Source organism: Mytilus galloprovincialis, chromosome 1 (genome assembly GCF_965363235.1).
Source record: "Mytilus galloprovincialis chromosome 1, xbMytGall1.hap1.1, whole genome shotgun sequence".
Taxonomy (NCBI): domain Eukaryota; kingdom Metazoa; phylum Mollusca; class Bivalvia; order Mytilida; family Mytilidae; genus Mytilus; species Mytilus galloprovincialis.
The window spans coordinates 75,201,757-75,219,625 of NC_134838.1; the positions used below are offsets into that span (position 1 = coordinate 75,201,757).

The 17,869-nt window shown below is 33.5% G+C and overlaps 1 protein-coding gene across 1 annotated transcript; it reads left to right on the forward strand.

The window, feature by feature from the left end:
- Nucleotides 1–603: 603 nt before the first annotated feature.
- LOC143083722 (DBH-like monooxygenase protein 1) lies at nucleotides 604–17,655 on the forward strand. The gene is made up of 11 exons (XM_076260011.1): nucleotides 604–956; nucleotides 3,958–4,104; nucleotides 5,688–5,864; nucleotides 6,743–6,826; nucleotides 11,580–11,756; nucleotides 12,565–12,667; nucleotides 13,383–13,549; nucleotides 14,379–14,561; nucleotides 15,757–15,816; nucleotides 16,225–16,461; nucleotides 17,502–17,655. The coding sequence occupies exons 1-11, from the start codon at nucleotides 633–635 to the stop codon at nucleotides 17,571–17,573; spliced, it is 1,731 nt and encodes a 576-aa protein (XP_076116126.1). The 5' UTR covers nucleotides 604–632; the 3' UTR covers nucleotides 17,574–17,655.
- Nucleotides 17,656–17,869: the final 214 nt, after the last annotated feature.

Sequence of the window (17,869 nt, forward strand, 5' to 3'; positions counted from 1 at the left end):
CGAAAGTCGGGGATAACGAAAGCTTTAGTACCCTAAACTCAGACAAGACGAAAAATTACCATAAGATCAATTTGAAAAAAAATCAGAATTTGTGTATGAAATTAAATGATAAATGTTAGTCCGTTCTGTTGATAAATACAGATTACCATACATTTAATAATGGTGTTAGCGGGTAAAGTGTTATCTACAAGATTAGTTTGTCTTCTATATTTATATCCAAGATCATTGATCTATTTCTATGTGTTTAGCAACAATGTTATGTTCCTATCTTTTTTTTAAAACTTATTAGGCTACTGGAACATATGAATCATCGTGTATTTATATATTAATAAATCATGCATTATTATTAAGATTTCTAATCAAATACTTCTTCTACTTTTATAATAAACAATATATGTTTATATTTATACCATGACATGTTTCACATAGTAATTAATTAATAACTATATCTTATTAGTCATAAGTAGGTGAAAAAAGGAGGTCTATATAAGTACTCGTGATATGCAGAAATTGTTTGTTTACCTACTACAAATTGTCACATGGGTTTGACGGTATGAGGTTATCAAGAGAGTTGTGAAATTCTCATCGATGTATAAATAAAGAAAAAATGTAAATTAATTTCAAAACTAAAAATGCATTTGTTGACTATATTTTGTACATTTTTGCTTGGGTTGCATTATAGCAATGGGCGCTTTGTTGATCCTATACATCCAACACAAAGGCCTTTAGTACCTTCACACACAAAACCAACTCCAACATCAGCATTCCAACATGAATTTCAGTTGGACTCTGACGGAAATTTTTGGTTATTTTGGAATGTGAGCGGTACCAATATTACGTTCGAAACTCATGTCAGAACCAGAGGATATGTTGGGTTTGGACTATCGCCGAATGGTAAAATGTTTCCATCAGATGTTGTCGTTGGATGGGTAAAAGACGGAACAGCAGTTTTAAAAGTAAGTATTTACATAGAAAAGAAGAATTAAGTGTAAGGGCCAGTTTTAATTGCAATTATTTCGCACCATGGCAATTTTTTTTTAAAGTCCTTCAATCTCTTTATTTAAATTCCCAGTAGGTAGATCCATATAAATGTGTGTGTTGTAAAGTTATCATAACATATTGCAAATGTCTTAATGCCCGCGTCACGCTGTCCCGATTTTTACGTTGATGGCAACACAATTATGGAAATTTTCAAAATCGGGACTGATCGTATCCAGATCGGGCTATTCGTAGTGCCATCTTTAACCATCGTAGAAACATCGACCACTTTTTCTAGCCTTCGGGGACAACTTCGGGAAGGGTTCTAAATTTTTTAACATGTTAAAAAATCCCCGAAGGTGCGTCCGATGTTGAGGGTTCGTATTGAGTTCGTATCACCATCCTCACCATCGTAATGTCACCGGGAATGCATCTTTGAACATCGTATTGCATTCGTGTTTCCATCGTTTCCATCGGGCAGTTTTGACATTACGATGTCTACACGAATGAATCACGAAGCTACCCGAAGGTCTTACGATGGCAACACGACTTCGTGAAGACCTCGTAATCCCGTCGTGATGCCATCGAATAAAAGTACGAAGGTGACAAGATGGAACTACGACGGCAATAAATCCAGCTAAATGTAAGTAAATTTTCGCGCTTAAATACATTTAAAGTGCCATGCGCGATATGCACTGGTCAGTCTAGTACGACAGTTAAGAAAGACGTTCACAAAACATGGAGCTCATATCATATGATTCTATGAGAACAAGAAAGGCGACAGCGTTGTTTCTATTAATTCAAACGGAACAAGAAGAGCAGGTATTACAGGCTCAGGATTTACTTTTACAAATAAAATATTATTTTTTGTCAATTTTTCATATCAAATAACATAATGAAAATCATAAACGCGCCTCGTATACCAACACTGCAGGTACACGTATATAGGGAAACCAACTTTTTCTTCATTATTCTGATTTTTTATGTATCGTCTGAGATGTTGTCACACGAATGTTTACTCCATAAACATTTTGTTTTCTATATGTCATATTTTGCCGCATTTGTTACTTTCCCCACATCCTTCCTTTAGTCTATATCATTATGATATTCTCCTGGAAAGAGCTCTTTTTGAATAAAAGAGATCAACGAACCCATTACCTTACCTTTAAGATAGATCAGTAAACATGGTCATAATTATGGTTGATTATTCAGACTAGTGCACACATTTTACAGTTCAAACAAGGCAATGCCGAGCGTGGCATCCCCTCGTATGTAACATATTGGGGACAAATAAGGACACTATATTTGTATATGACACACGCAGAAAATGGTAAATTGAATACGCATATTTGATACATAAACTATTTTTTTAGAAATCAACCAAATTATTCAGTAACTGGAAATACCCACGGTCTTCCGTCTTTATGATTAAACCAAAAATTAAATGTACAATATAATATATATTCAATATTGATCAAACAATTTAAAACGCGTGATGCCTTCGGCATATAATTTAAATGCATCGTAAGCTGTACACGACGTCTTTTAGACATCGTATGGCCATCGTGCCATCATCATAATCCATCGTGTAGTCTTCGTGATCCATCTTGTAGGCTTCGGCTGAGATATGAAGCTTAAATACCGTCTTCGGTTAACCTTCGTATGTCCATCTTTTGCTATCGTATATACTTTCGGCACCCTCGTATAGACTTCGTTATTCGTCGTACTTGCTTCGGTCACTTTTTGGTATTTTAACGAGATCGGGACCAACTTCGTACGTACTTACAATTTTCGCATTCGGGTGTCCATCGTATATAAAAATCGGGACAGTGTGACGCGGGCATAACCAATTACAAAGGAGTAGATCCGGTTAGGGTTGATTTTGGCCTCAAAGTTCAGCTTCAGCAGATGAAAGATTTTGAACACTTTTTATAAACACTAAAGTGTCTACTTCGATCGATTCAATTAGTTTATATGAGAGATTTGATACGGTTTAGTTATTAAAGACGCTCAAATTCAAGCTTAAATATGAAAAATCTACCAAATATGCCATAATATGTCACTTTTTAGATGAAAGTGGCCGCATCTGTGTTTATTCTCAACCTTTATATATTTTATGTATTATCACAACTTACATTTAAATATTGAGAATGAACAAAAAAGCGACCACTTCCATTGCAGGCGGAAACCGTCTAAAAATTAACCAAAATGCGCAAATCTCGACGATTTCAGTAATTTAATATGATTTCATGATGTTAGTACCCGATTCATGTGGATTATATTGTAAAACAAACAGCCCATAATTATGTAACAAAAGTATTCTACTTACCAATAAATAGCAAAAGGTTTACATTTTTAAAATTTTTTTTAAAATGCTATATTTTGGGCTAAAAAGTGATCTTACTGAGCCTACTCCTTTTCGTATGCTCAAACCCGTAATTTTTGTAGATTTAAGCAAATAAAGGGTCATCTGGAAAATGAATAAATCGGTTTGAAGTTGCCGGATACAGATTAGTGTGTTATGATTATGGATTTCGTTTGGAGATTGTACAATTTGTTTCTTATGTTTATCATTTTAAACTCTTTAATGTGCAAATTCGTTATTCTTTTGGACATTTTTGTTTATACTTCTTCTGCACTGGGATATAAATAATGTGTTTAAAATATCATTATTGTTTAACTCATTCCAAATATGTATTTTGAGTAAAACCTATGTGTCAAATGCCCATTTCAGGTAAAATGTATCAACTTCATTTCTTCACTAAAGTATTCATATTATATTTTATCTTGTCTCCTATATATTTATAAAATATTGGGTGATTATTTTTTATTCTTTATCTCAGAATCGTGACTACAGTTAACAAACTGGTAACATTTTACCTTACCCAATGGAGTCATTTGCTATCGTTTTTTTTTTCCATTTACAACATATGCCAGTCAATGGCAACTATAAATAACAGAATAAAATTATATTTTAAGGACTGCCACACCACTGGACATTTTACTCCCGAAGAAGATACCAGTCAAGATTGGCACTTGATTAATGGATTTGAGAACGACTTTGGCACTGTCCTGACATTTTCAAGAAAATTGGACACATGTGATGACAACGACACAATGATAACTGTAAGTGATGGTCAATAATCTTTAGTAAGTCTGATGTCTATCTAATATCAAATGTGATTCAGGTACGATCACTTGTATGTGATATTGACTTTGGTAAAAGTGCACTCCATCGGAATGAAGATATTTGTAAGTCTTCCTCTGCTACAACACATACGAAAGCGTTATTTCCCTCAACCCTGGCCATGATCTATCGCTAAGATATTGCGTTTGGAACGATATTTCGTCACAAATTTGTAGTCGCCATTAAAGCTTATTCATGCAAATAGGTTTGCATTATACGTTTGCAAACGACTGATCAAATCAAGAGCCAAAAATTGTCAATATACGCGGGTCAATGGGGTCATATGCATAAATTTACTTCTCTTTTAATATGCACACGGACAGAAATTGGTTCCGGTAACGGGTTCGACATAGAACATTATCGTGATGCAAGGGGAAGTTGCATTAGTGATTAATTAGTACATATCCGCTGAGGAAACTAAACTAGAACTAGTACACGTTTAGGCAGATTGATAGCATATGCTTTTATTTCTTCTTTTCCGTCCAATTGACTTAAAACAACTGTTGTTTATTCACCGACATTGAAAATCAACTTGTCAGATATGCATTGGGGATTTATATGCAAAAATATGATTTGGTTGATTTCCATTGAATCAAGACATGACTTTATAAACATTTGTGATTGTGATAAGCTGACACCCAAAGGTCTTCCTTTCATATGCATGTGCGCTTTACAAATAATACCTAAGTATGACAGAAAGAAAATTAGGTTCCTTGTGAGATACTTTGATAACAATTGGCCAACCAATAGTATTGGAATCTATGGGAAGTGTATTCACAGATCTTCATGTAAGTCGTTCAACTGACACTAAATTATAGTTCCCTGTAATATAAGGCGCAATACATTTCTTACCTACAAATAATTAGGTTTGAACACAGGAGCTGTTGCAAATGTACTAAGCATATTGTATTCGACACCTAAAACAAAATTTAACGGAAAGATCACGTTATTAAGTAACTGTCACATTGTGCCTAATGGTGCATTTTTTTGACTGATCTGCTGATCAAAATGTCTAGTTGCATGAAGGAAGAAGGTAAGTTCTACATTGGTATCTGGAAAATATAGAAAATATTATTACGAATCACTGTTGCAATTGCAAAGGCATATGATTGAACGATTCCTCAAGATGTACATACATTGTGTAATTACTTTTATATATATCAAATATGACTTATTATATTTACACGTGAAAATAATCTTTAAACTACTTGAAAATTGGTATTACTTTTGTGCAGATAAAGGGATCATTGTATATGACCCTATGGTAAAACATATTTAAATAAAGAAAAAAAATCACTTCTTCACAAGTTGTAACCAATTGATTTATTTCCTGATTGTCATATAGTCTGAATTAATGATATTCTCAGCATATACAAGGAATGGCTTCCAGTTGATCTTTATGTCATTGTAACAAAGAAATGAGATAAAAGCAAACAAACAAATCAGACCATCAGCCTTTATAAAAGTCATTTTTAGTGAATTTAATTACATTTCATCGTTTACATAATTATTTAATATTCAGGACGATACTGTGAAAGCTATATATTCATACCATCCTGACGATCCAGATTCTGTTCAAGGAATGCAATGGCATGGAGTAAAACGACGTGGAGCACAAAGTTTGATGTTTTTGTCATCTACTAAATCGGATGTTAACATTCCAGCTAATAATATACACATAGATCTGGTATCACCCAACGTAGGTTTACATATATGAACAATGTTTTTAAGATACAAAAACGGAGGCGTGGTAGAGGTTAGGGACATGTTTTTAAAACATGTATACCAGGGGGGAAATGGTTGTATCGAATCTTTAAGATATTCTGTCGTTATTATTTATGTTGGGTACACAATGAGACATTTTTCTTCTAAGAGAATATTTGCTCTACTAACCAGAGCTTTAGTTTCAAATAACCTTAGTCAGACCAGACGTTACAGGTTTCATCTATTGTTCATATATCTTTTATCTTAGTCGAAACTTCAACTCTAATGGTGCGTCTTTAATTGTCTGTCATTCCTAACTTTACTGCAATGTACAATATTTTGTATTATAAAGGGATGGACGACAAGAGATAAGAATAGTAGTAAAGTGCACATGTTCTCATTTATGGCATTCCTTCGAACAACTTGAATATAATGTTAAGTCGCCAATTACAAATGCATACTAGGAAACAACACACAACTGACACTATAATATCAATAATAAATTCTCAAAAGTTGTGTCTTAGATGTGCATTTAAGACAATTTGTAAGATTTTAAGAGTTAAAGAGGGTAATTGTGGAGGTAGGGTAGGGTGAATTGGAGGGGGTCAAATGATTTTACCATTTCTTGAACATGCAGAACATTTACAAAAAATTACAGTATTGATAAAATTTGATTGTAGCACTACTGAGATATATATTTATCTCCTAAGACAAATCGTCTACCTGCAATGTCATCAACCGTAAAAACCTATTATTATTTTTTAACGTTGATAAGTCAGATATTTATTTTATATTACATGTATGACCTTATTCTATTTGATTTCTCTGTTTGTTCTATTTCTAATCATTTTATTAAATGCATCTTTTCTTCAGTTTGCTGTACCTTCGGTTGATACACGTTACCAATGTACTATACACAAAATACCAACCCTAACGAAGAAACATCACATGATCAGAGTGAGTGATGAACTTATGAGATATCATAACTTTATAAAATATGAAATGCATACACAAAAAGGAAAAGTATTGTATTAATGGCAAATAACAGGTGACAAGTTACATGTAGTTTACTTTTTAATATACACATGGAAAAAAGTATTGCAACACATTGATTTTTCAAACTAAAAATCAGCCACTTATGTTGGATAGAATATGAAAAAATATTTGTAAAATAATATTTAAACATAGTGAATTATAACATTGGTATTGAAACGAATAAAAAAATGTATGAAAAAAAAGTTTTATCTTACCACAATTTTGATAACAAAATGAAGTATTATTTGTACCAAAACCGCCTCTTAACGTCGCCTGATTCCTACTATCAGTCGACTAATTTGTTGCTGAGATTACCGCAACCATTTCTGATGACGGGCATTGTTTATTTCATGACGTTTTTGAACTGGGGATATCTTTTCGCGCAGTTTACGCTCGAAAGTGTCCCATATATGCTCGATATGGTTCAAATCCGTGCTACGATCGGCCCAAGAAAGATAAACCGAATTCCTTTGAAACAATAGATCTTCCTCCACGATGCTAATTTCCAACTTTGGCGATTATGCACTACATTGGACACGGGCCACTGTATATCTGCTCGTCAGCAAAGGTCCCCGAAAAAGTCTCATCGCACGATCTCGAACAGTTCTTGTTTAAACTCTCCTTATGGCAACCACTCTCTTGTTAGGAATGTATTGTTTACAATGGGTTTCCTTCTGCCTGATTTCCCCTAGCAGATGTTATAGGGGGTCTTCTTGATCTCAGAAGGTCTTTAACATCGTTTGTTGCCTGATTTTTATTCTCAAAACAACTTATAGTGGAATGGTGATGACCAACAATATGTGCAATTGTCACGGTGACATACATGCTTCTCCCATGCTGATAATCTGCCATCGTGCTGCAGTTAAGAGTTGTGGAAGACCCTTTATAAGGTGTCAATAACATAACTTTATCAACTTGGTTATCTAAAGTTTTGAAAACAATGAGGATAAAAACATCTGTTTTATAGTACAGTAGCTTCATGTGCAGATAAGAATTTATCGAGTCGATATGTATTAATTAAACTCAGGTGAGATTTAAATAATGTTTAACTAGTTCTATTCCAAAAAATTATATCACAAAAAAATTAAGAGTGTTTTTTTTTAATTTGAATTTCAACATATTCTTTTTTCCATGTGTATATATACATGTACTAGAAGTTTACATTTTTGCAAATACACTTGTGCAGAAAGATAATGTCTTCATCAGTACAAAACAAACCAGAGCACTACTAAATTGAAACAAAAAACGGAGTGCCAGGTCGGGTATGATATATAAATGCCAATGAATTAATAATTCATTATAAAATAAAATTAGAAAAATATTCAAAACTGTTTTAGGGGTGATAGACAATATAATGTAACGTTAAGCATATGAAGCATTAAACTTTCTGTCTGTCGTCCAGCTGTGGCCCAGTGGAAGTCTGCATTGCCAGAACATAAACTTTGATACCTTTTTGCCTGATTTTATTTAATAAAAAGAAGTGTTTAATGAAATAAGTTTGTATCACCACCCCAGTAGCCAGTACTTCGGTACTGGCATGAAAATACGGATTTTTTAGTGTTATTAAAATTTACTGTTACAAAATGATAGAAATTATGATAAATTAAGGAATGTATCTCCCTCATGCAAAGCTCTGATTCCTTTCACGGATTTGGCTATACTTTTTGGACCTTTTGGATTATAGCTCTTCATCTTTTACATAAGCTTTGGATTTCAAATATTTTGGCCACGAGCATCACTGAAGAGACATGTATTGTCGAAATGCGCATCTGGTGCAAGAAAATTGGTACCGTTAATTTAATTACTACCACTGGGTCGATGCCTCTGCTGGTGGACTATTAGTCCCCGAGGGTATCACCACCCCAGTAGCCAGTACTTCGGTACTGGTATGAAAATACGGATTTTTTAGTGTTATTAAAATTTACTGTTACAAAATGATAGAAATTATGATAAATTAAGGAATGTATCTCCCTCATGCAAAGCTCTGATTCCTTTCACGGATTTGGCTATACTTTTTGGACCTTTTGGATTATAGCTCTTCATCTTTTACATAAGCTTTGGATTTCAAATATTTTGGCCACGAGCATCACTGAAGAGACATTTATTGTCGAAATGCGCATCTGGTGCAAGAAAATTGGTACCGTTAATTTAATTACTACCACTGGGTCGATGCCTCTGCTGGTGGACTATTAGTCACCGAGGGTATCACCACCCCAGTAGCCAGTACTTCGGTACTGGCATGAAAATACGGATTTTTTAGTGTTATTAAAATTTACTGTTACAAAATGATAGAAATTATGATAAATTAAGGAATGTATCTCCCTCATGCAAAGCTCTGATTCCTTTCACGGATTTGGCTATACTTTTTGGACCTTTTGGATTATAGCTCTTCATCTTTTACATAAGCTTTAGATTTCAAATATTTTGGCCACGAGCATCACTGAAGAGACATGTATTGTCGAAATGCGCATCTGGTGCAAGAAAATTGGTACCGTTAATTTAATTACTACCACTGGGTCGATGCCTCTGCTGGTGGACTATTAGTCCCCGAGGGTATCACCACCCCAGTAGCCAGTACTTCGGTACTGGCATGAAAATACGAATTTTTTAGTGTTATTAAAATTTACTGTTACAAAATGATAGAAATTATGATAAATTAAGGAATGTATCTCCCTCATGCAAAGCTCTGATTCCTTTCACGGATTTGGCTATACTTTTTGGACCTTTTGGATTATAGCTCTTCATCTTTTACATAAGCTTTGGATTTCAAATATTTTGGCCACGAGCATCACTGAAGAGACATGTATTGTCGAAATGCGCATCTGGTGCAAGAAAATTGGTACCGTTAATTTAATTACTACCACTGGGTCGATGCCTCTGCTGGTGGACTATTAGTCCCCGAGGGTATCACCACCCCAGTAGCCAGTACTTCGGTACTGGCATGAAAATACGGATTTTTTAGTGTTATTAAAATTTACTGTTACAAAATGATAGAAATTATGATAAATTAAGGAATGTATCTCCCTCATGCAAAGCTCTGATTCCTTTCACGGATTTGGCTATACTTTTTGGACCTTTTGGATTATAGCTCTTCATCTTTTACATAAGCTTTGGATTTCAAATATTTTGGCCACGAGCATCACTGAAGAGACATGTATTGTCGAAATGCGCATGCATCTGGTGCAAGAAAATTGGTACCGTTAATTTAATTACTACCACTGGGTCGATGCCTCTGCTGGTGGACTATTAGTCCCCGAGGGTATCACCACCCCAGTAGCCAGTACTTCGGTACTGGCATGAAAATACGGATTTTTTAGTGTTATTAAAATTTACTGTTACAAAATGATAGAAATTATGATAAATTAAGGAATGTATCTCCCTCATGCAAAGCTCTGATTCCTTTCACGGATTTGGCTATACTTTTTGGACCTTTTGGATTATAGCTCTTCATCTTTTACATAAGCTTTGGATTTCAAATATTTTGGCCACGAGCATCACTGAAGAGACATGTATTGTCGAAATGCGCATCTGGTGCAAGAAAATTGGTACCGTTAATTTAATTACTACCACTGGGTCGATGCCTCTGCTGGTGGACTATTAGTCCCCGAGGGTATCACCACCCCAGTAGCCAGTACTTCGGTACTGGCATGAAAATACGGATTTTTTAGTGTTATTAAAATTTACTGTTACAAAATGATAGAAATTATGATAAATTAAGGAATGTATCTCCCTCATGCAAAGCTCTGATTCCTTTCACGGATTTGGCTATACTTTTTGGACCTTTTGGATTATAGCTCTTCATCTTTTACATAAGCTTTGGATTTCAAATATTTTGGCCACGAGCATCACTGAAGAGACATGTATTGTCGAAATGCGCATCTGGTGCAAGAAAATTGGTACCGTTAATTTAATTACTACCACTGGGTCGATGCCTCTGCTGGTGGACTATTAGTCACCGAGGGTATCACCACCCCAGTAGCCAGTACTTCGGTACTGGCATGAAAATACGGATTTTTTAGTGTTATTAAAATTTACTGTTACAAAATGATAGAAATTATGATAAATTAAGGAATGTATCTCCCTCATGCAAAGCTCTGATTCCTTTCACGGATTTGGCTATACTTTTTGGACATTTTGGATTATAGCTCTTCATCTTTTACATAAGCTTTGGATTTCAAATATTTTGGCCACGAGCATCACTGAAGAGACATGTATTGTCGAAATGCGCATCTGGTGCAAGAAAATTGGTACCGTTAATTTAATTACTACCACTGGGTCGATGCCTCTGCTGGTGGACAATTAGTCCCCGAGGGTATCACCACCCCAGTAGCCAGTACTTCGGTACTGGCATGAAAATACGGATTTTTTAGTGTTATTAAAATTTACTGTTACAAAATGATAGAAATTATGATAAATTAAGGAATGTATCTCCCTCATGCAAAGCTCTGATTCCTTTCACGGATTTGGCTATACTTTTTGGACCTTTTGGATTATAGCTCTTCATCTTTTACATAAGCTTTGGATTTCAAATATTTTGGCCACGAGCATCACTGAAGAGACATGTATTGTCGAAATGCGCATCTGGTGCAAGAAAATTGGTACCGTTAATTTAATCAATACACATTGTGTAAATATTTTTTTTTTTGAAAATAATTTAATCATTGTATTCTTTTAGTACGAACCTGTTATACAGAAAGTAAATATCGATTATGTCCACCATATTGTTGTTACAACATGTCCTGAAGTAACCGAGGCAGATGTTGGAACTTCCTTTGAGTGTTACTCAAGGGGTACACCTAGAAGTTTCCAAACGTGCAGTGAAGTAGTGGTGGCTTGGGCTGTAGGCGGAGTGGTAAGTTTACTACAGTTTACTTATTTAGTTGGTTGACATGTTTTTATCTAAAATGTCTCTAAAAGTTGAGTGCGTATAAAAAAAGGTCACATAAATTTTTACCATCCAGTAGTAAAAGAGATGCGAAAGGTACCAACGGAATATTCCAAACCGGTGTCGATCTCGAGTGCTCCTGTAGTGTAAGCATATTCTGCTCGACATGTAACCCGGTGATTAGTCTAATTCGATAGGTCACATTCGAGGAAAAGAGGACTGGATAGTGGTTTCGACAATTGGAACATATCTGTTTCATATGTGAAACAGATATGTTATATACTAAAGAATGCAATTCGTTATGTCGTTCATTACTTGGAACTATTGGTAGGATAGCTTTCTAATTAGCAGCAATATTCTATCAGTAAAGTCTAACCATACCAATAACTATTTGAGTGGTATGTGTGCTACATGCAAATATGGCTTCTATCATGTATACTTTTTTTCAAATGATAGGTCATATGTTCATGCCTTCCCGGGTTGACTCTTTATGCAGAACATACCTAAATGATTTATATTTTGTTTGTTCTTCCACAGAAAACATAACAAAAGAAGAAACTTAACGCTAACAACTTCTGAATGGTACATTTGTAGAACAGTCGTTATTATACGACTAACTGCATAGAAACTAATTCGTATACTTATTTGAGTTTATTTGTTTTTTAAAGAGAGCAAGTCGAAGTCGGTCAAACTTGAAAAATAGATAAGAAGCAATCACTTAGAATCATTAGTCTTTCTTTCCTTCCTTAATAGTTTGGGTTTTTTTTATCACCAGGCTTTTAATATGCCAGAGCACGTTGGATTTGCTTTTGGAGAGGCAGACAGTCCAAAATATTTGAGACTAGAAATGCATTATAACAATCCTACCATGAAATCTGGTAAGTAAAGGAAGAAATATTAAATAATTATAGATCTATACAAATATCAGATTTTACATGTACAAATGTACGTGTAATTTGATTCTTTTTGCATGTGTTACTCAAAGTGTGTTGATTCTTATTTATGAACACACATATGAAACCTTCTTGATTTGTAAAAGTTGAATAAGAAAAACAGCAATTATAGTTGATAATCTACTGATATACACATAAAGCATGAACGAAAATGTCCTTAAATTAAGAGCATATAATTTTATAGCTCTTAAAATATCAAGTAATGGAAAGATATTTCCATAATGCAAATACGCATCATTCAAACACTTTAGAAAAGTCAGCTTGTGCTTCGATCAAATCTTAAAGAGTGTCATTGATAGAGAGAAAAAAAAATAGGCTTTCTAACATTAAAATATCTAAATAAATGCATATTAGTTAGTACATACGATAAGCAAAACTAACAATTCTTACGAATTTAATAATGAAAATACTTTATTAATTACATGCGTCAGAAGCGCTTTTATTATTATATTTACCTTCATCAAGGAAGCTCAAATCCGAATATTTGGAAGCCATGATGTATAAGAACATAAACAGTTGGTGAGCTATATGACCTAAAGAACTGAAAAAAGTATCTATATTTATAATTTGTCTAAATATTGCAAAACTGGCCTCAAAGTGATATGTTTAAACAAAATCATTTGTTGGGATTATATTTCAGATATTGTTGACAGTTCAGGTATCAGATTAATTCTTACCCCAGATACTCGTCAGTTTGATGCAGCCGGTATGAGTGTTGGAGTCAATGTCGATCCAAATCATTTTATACCACCATACCAAAAAGCTTTTTTGTCTACGGGATATTGTAGTCCAGAGTGTACTGAAAAGGTAGGTTTTCAAATATTGTTTTTTTTTTAAATGCAGAAAAATGCCTTTGAATGTAAAAACAAAAACAACACCAAAAACACATTTATCGTTTTAATGGACAAATTGATAAAAGCTGAGTAGTATTTTGCAGACCGAGTTGGCTTTATAACTTTATAATAAAACACAAAAAAAAACCCGGTCGAACAAGTTTTTGATACTTGTCCGTGTTGCCTTTAAAACTGGTCCGAATTTCTATGAATTCTTGTCCGAGTGGTCTTTGACCGACTTGTCTTTGGTTCGTGTTATGTATTTTGTTGTTAGTATGTTCCTTATTGTCTTGCAGAATTTTTATTGTCCCTCCTCGAATTACGTTATCTTTAATTACCTCATGGTACCTTCTAATTTTGCTTCTGTTACAAGAGACACTTGAAGTTTGATTGACTTACTTTCCGGTTTAACAGGATTTCACTTGAAGCTAATGAAATAAAAATCAATCATCGACTTTAAATTTAACTTTATACTTTTTAAACTGTCAAAAAGTAGATCTTGTTACAACAACATTTTAGCAGAATAAAACAAAAATTAACAAAACAACCCAAAAACCTTGCGAATGGCTTGAACAACGTGTCTTGGAAAAATCAACAGTTCTTACAGCGTGACTAGTGTACCCATGACACACCATTTCTTTACTTTGAGCATATACACTTTACTAGTAACACAAATAGCAATCAATTTTATAGTATGTTGGTGCATGGAATATGCACTGTCCAATATTATTAAGCCATGAATCCTTTTTTTTTTCTTTTTTTTTTTTTAAAGTCAATGAACATATACATTATATGTATTTCAGGGTTTACCAGAAACTGGAATTAAGATTTTTGGCCTCTTACAACATGCTCATTTATTAGGTGCTGGAATTAAAACACGGCATATTAGAAACGGAACTGAACTGTCACCGATTGCTGAGGATGACCATTATGATTTTGATTACCAAGATGTCCGGGTTTTAAAAGAAGAACGAGAGGTCAAACGCGTATGTTGAACTACTTTTTTGGTTTTTTTTATTTATTTTAAGATTGAGAATGGAAATGCGGAATGTGTCAAAGAGGCAACAATCCGACCATAGACCAGACAGCAGCCGAAGGCCCCAAATGAGTCTTCAATGCAGCGAAAAACTCCCGCATCAACCGGATGTGTCCTTACGCTGGCCCCTAAAAAAATATGTATACCACATGTATTTCGGTGATAATGGACGTCATACTAAATTCAGAATTATACACAAGAAACTAAAATTAAAAATCATACAAGACTAACAAAGGCCAGAGGCTTTTGTATTTATTTTGTAGCTTTTTCCAAAGATATACCATCCGATAATTTTTAGAATAAAGCATTTGAAGGTGTCATTCTGTATGTAAAGACCTGACTTTAGACCTATAGTTTGAATAGGAATTTGAGCAGAACGATGCTTTTGTATTTGTTGTAAAAAATCATACATATGGATTTTTTTTAACGCATTTGTAAAGGAAATAACCTTAGTTTATAGCATTTAAAATATGTTCAGTACACGTCAAATTTGTGTAGCGAAAACATCGTTTAAATTTTTTTTTCTATTAAAAAAACTGATATAATTTTTAAAGATTCCCATACACGTAACTAACAGATATAAAGCTTTTCGATTTTCCTTTAAAATTTATTTTAATTTCAGGGAAACATCATTATTGTTAGTTTAGCATTTAAGGTTTCTCGACAAATCGGGTTTTCCCACAATTTCTACGTTATTTTTCAATTTTCTTCCCGATCAAAGAAACTTAACTCGAAACTTTCTGTAATAACTTATAATTTTCAAACGTGGCAATTAACGCCGACGAGGGTCTAAAATTAATTATGACAAATCCATTGTTTTAAATACATCAAATATTTTTTTTTCAAGTAATTAATATAGGCTAAATGGTTGTTATTTATATAAAGCGGTATGTATTGCTTTTTGAGATGAATACGCTAACAGTTAAAAGGAGAAATTACCTATACGACAACATAGTCCTTTAACAATTCAGTACAAATAACAGAAGACTCTTGATTTAGATTCCACAAAGTAATTGCATTGCTACAAGTTAGACAAAAAATTCACTTATATTTCATGGCAAGGCCATTGAATTTTTCATATCTCGAGTTGTTCCTTAACATTTTCTTAAAATATTGCTGTATAAAATGTACCTTATTTTTATCAGGGTGACAGCTTTATTGTTGAATGTACATACGACTCATCGAGAAGAAACAAACCAACAATAGTAAGTAGATATCAGTTTATCTTTTTTTTACTGTCCTCTTTTTATATTGTTTTGAATTTAGAAATTAGAGAGATTAAGGTTTGAACTTCCTCAGCGAAATTTTTTCGATTATTTATTTTTTTAATCTTTTTTTTGTCATATAGCTTTTCAATCCTCTTGGTTCCCCTTGGCTTTCATATATTCGGCTATGAGCTTTTCCGATGAAGTTGAATTTAAACAAAATGAAATCGCTTCGGGAAAAAAATAAAATTATAAAATGTTTTACTTTATAATGAAATTTTTGATTTCATATTTGAGATTATATACAAAGAACAATTGTCTTTTCGAAGATGATTTAGAAATTAAATGAAATGTGGTTTCCATCATTATATTTTATTAGTATAATCATAGAAGGATTTTTAATTACAGGGAGGTCTATCAACACAAGAAGAGATGTGTGTTTCATTTTTATACTACTATCCAAGGATACCAATGTCTTTTTGCTTGGGTTTACCAGTGTATGACCAGATATCCAAAGATCCATCCAAAGCAGTAACACAATTTAACGGCTGGAATTGGAGAGATAATAATGTCCAGCACATGTTTCAAGACTTGGTGAATAACTCAACATATAGAATTATCTGTAATGGTCCCGAAAGGCTCAAGGTAAGTTGTCATGCGGTATAAACATGTAGTGTTGTTTTAAGGTGGTACCCAACACTTTAACTAAAATTAATTTGGCTCGTTTAATTTTCTTAAAATTTTGACAAAGTATTTACTATGACCCTTTTTACAAAAATATAAAAATTTCAAAATATTTGAACCAACCGTTTTATCAGAAAAAAATACACTGGTTATATAGCAGTTTGACAAACACTTATTTTGATCATTGAAAAGCTTAATATTCCCTTAACAACACAACGTTATTAAAACGTTTAGCTGATTTTACAGAGTTATCTCCCTGTAGTGTTAGGTACCACCTTAAAGGAGAGAAAGTCTGTCACAAAACGTCGTGAATACAAGTATTTGCTTTTGGTAATATTTGCAAAAGTTCTACATTCTGTATCTGTCAGGTCTTTGGTTTCTTTTTTGAACACTTACATTTGTATCACTTAATCTTTATGTATTTAGATAACACTAAGGTATGGGTTTTGATCATTGTTGAAATTCTAAGCTGAAGTTTATTGCATTCTTGTCATTTGACCTTCTAGATTGTCGTCTCATTGCAATTAGTTTTTGTGATCGAATTAAACTAAATATAATAAACGTAACTATCAAAATCATTAAACTCACTATTACAATTCTTTTTATTTTTTTTTCTCTCTCATTGACATGAAAGTGCGAAATGTACCCAAAAAAATAAAAAGAGAAGAGTATTGTAATGCCGATCTTCATCTATATTTTCAATGAATAAACAGGAACTATATGCTTTCATTGATGAACCATCCATACTTTATTGCCTGTTCAAACCTATGTTGACACAAATACTATACTTAGTCTGAACATCGATAACCGCTACCTCTATCCCAAAGGTCATCATGAAACAGCATGACTGTTCTCATTTCTAAAATAATAATTGCTTTTTTTTTAAACAAAAGATATTTAACAAACACTCATATATACATGCACAATTCTTCCGCTTTTTTATAAGCCCGATATTTTTGGTGTATAATCTTTACATTTCATTCCATTATTTTGTATTGTAGTTTCATCGCCACTTCTCTGTTGTTCCTAAACCAGATGTTCCTTTCCAGAAGCCACAACGACAATGTGCATAACTGTGTCTTACTGATCAAATATTTGACGATGGCATAATTTTATTATATCGTAATACATGTTTATAAATAACTATCAAAATAATTGCATGTGTTTAATGTTCTAAAAGTATATAGGCGAGTGACTTTAACCATAAATTAAATTTTTAATGCACCCACCTAACACACGGCTAAATTATATATCATTTGAAAGCTACACATCTGTACTATCTGATTTGCCCGGTCAAAAAAAATCGTACCGTGCAATTTCCGTCAAATCAAGATCAAACGTCAATGACGAATAAGTGCAAATTTTGTAA

Bases quoted from the DNA above. Each gene is read 5' to 3' on its own strand.
- LOC143083722 (XM_076260011.1), top strand. From the start codon at position 633: ATGCATTTGTTGACTATATTTTGTACATTTTTGCTTGGGTTGCATTAT. The intron at 5,865-6,742 runs GTAGGTTTACAT...TCTTTTCTTCAG, and splicing joins TAGATCTGGTATCACCCAAC to TTTGCTGTACCTTCGGTTGA. The intron at 15,817-16,224 runs GTAAGTAGATAT...TTTTAATTACAG, and splicing joins GAAGAAACAAACCAACAATA to GGAGGTCTATCAACACAAGA.